Source organism: Corylus avellana, chromosome ca4 (assembly GCF_901000735.1).
Source record: "Corylus avellana chromosome ca4, CavTom2PMs-1.0".
Lineage (NCBI taxonomy): Eukaryota > Viridiplantae > Streptophyta > Magnoliopsida > Fagales > Betulaceae > Corylus > Corylus avellana.
In genome coordinates, this window is record NC_081544.1 from 13,117,964 (window position 1) to 13,118,937 (window position 974).

Here is a 974-nt window from a genome sequence, read left to right on the forward strand (position 1 = left end):
CTCTCAGTTCTCTGGTTAATGTCAGGAGGAGCCCTTGCCACATACCACCCCAATGCAATGAAGAGATAAGAAGGTTGCATTGTTGCATCACACTTGAAAGTACATAGGTAAATTCAACAATAGAATATTTTGAGCGTCTTAATGAAGGGTATATATATCCATCAATCCATCTTCCATAACAAGGGCAAAGGAGATTTATTAGGTCTAAATTTCGTCCCTTTTAACGAGCTGAGCTAATAAAAGGGTTTTTTTTTTAATAAAAAAAATAAAAATAAAAATAAAAACGATCTTTAGTTGAAGGGGGTTGAGTGTGGCAATTGATCATTTGTGAGAATAGTATGTAAATAATCACTAGCAGTTGAAGGGGTTTTAAGTATGTAATATTATCAATTACCATAAGTCCTAAAAAAAATTATCATAAGTCATAACAAAACATATATCAATGATTGAAGAGCTTATTGCTCAATCAGCATTTATCCATTAATTATTTAAATAAAAAAGAAAAGAAATAATTTCTTCAGCAATAAGGTATAGCTGAGAAAATACTAGATTAAATATATTTTATTCATTATTTAGGTAAATCCAAAGTCTCATTCGAAGGGCCAACTTAATTTTAAGACTTAGATATGAACTCTACCAAAAAATTGAACTCTTTAGTAGCACGGCCAGCAGCTTCTAACACAACCTTTTTGAGGGCTTCAGCCTTCTCCCTCATCACCTTCCCTTGTTCATCTCTCAAAACCAGTTCCAAGCTCTTGAGCAACCAACTCTTGGTGATTACACCACCCTCAACCTTCACACCAATCCCCCACTCTTCCTTTATCACCCTTCCCGTCATGTGGTTATCGCCCAAGAACGGCCGGCAGATCAGTGGCACCCCATTCACAATACTCTCATAAACAGAGTTTGCCCCACAGTGCGTCACGTACACACCTACAGAAGGATGCGCCAGCACTTGGCTCTGCGGCGTCCAT

The 974-nt window shown here is 37.3% G+C and overlaps 1 protein-coding gene across 1 annotated transcript in view; it reads right to left on the reverse strand.

Annotated features, from left to right (window-relative positions):
- Positions 1-453: 453 nt before the first annotated feature.
- Positions 454-974, reverse strand: part of LOC132177705 (flavonol 3-O-glucosyltransferase F3GT2-like) — a 5,949-nt gene continuing 5,428 nt past the window's right edge. Inside the window, exon 3 of the mRNA XM_059590135.1 lies at positions 454-672. Within this exon, the coding sequence (XP_059446118.1) occupies positions 614-672 (59 nt within the window). The 3' untranslated portion in view covers positions 454-613. The remainder of the gene's footprint in view (positions 673-974) is intronic.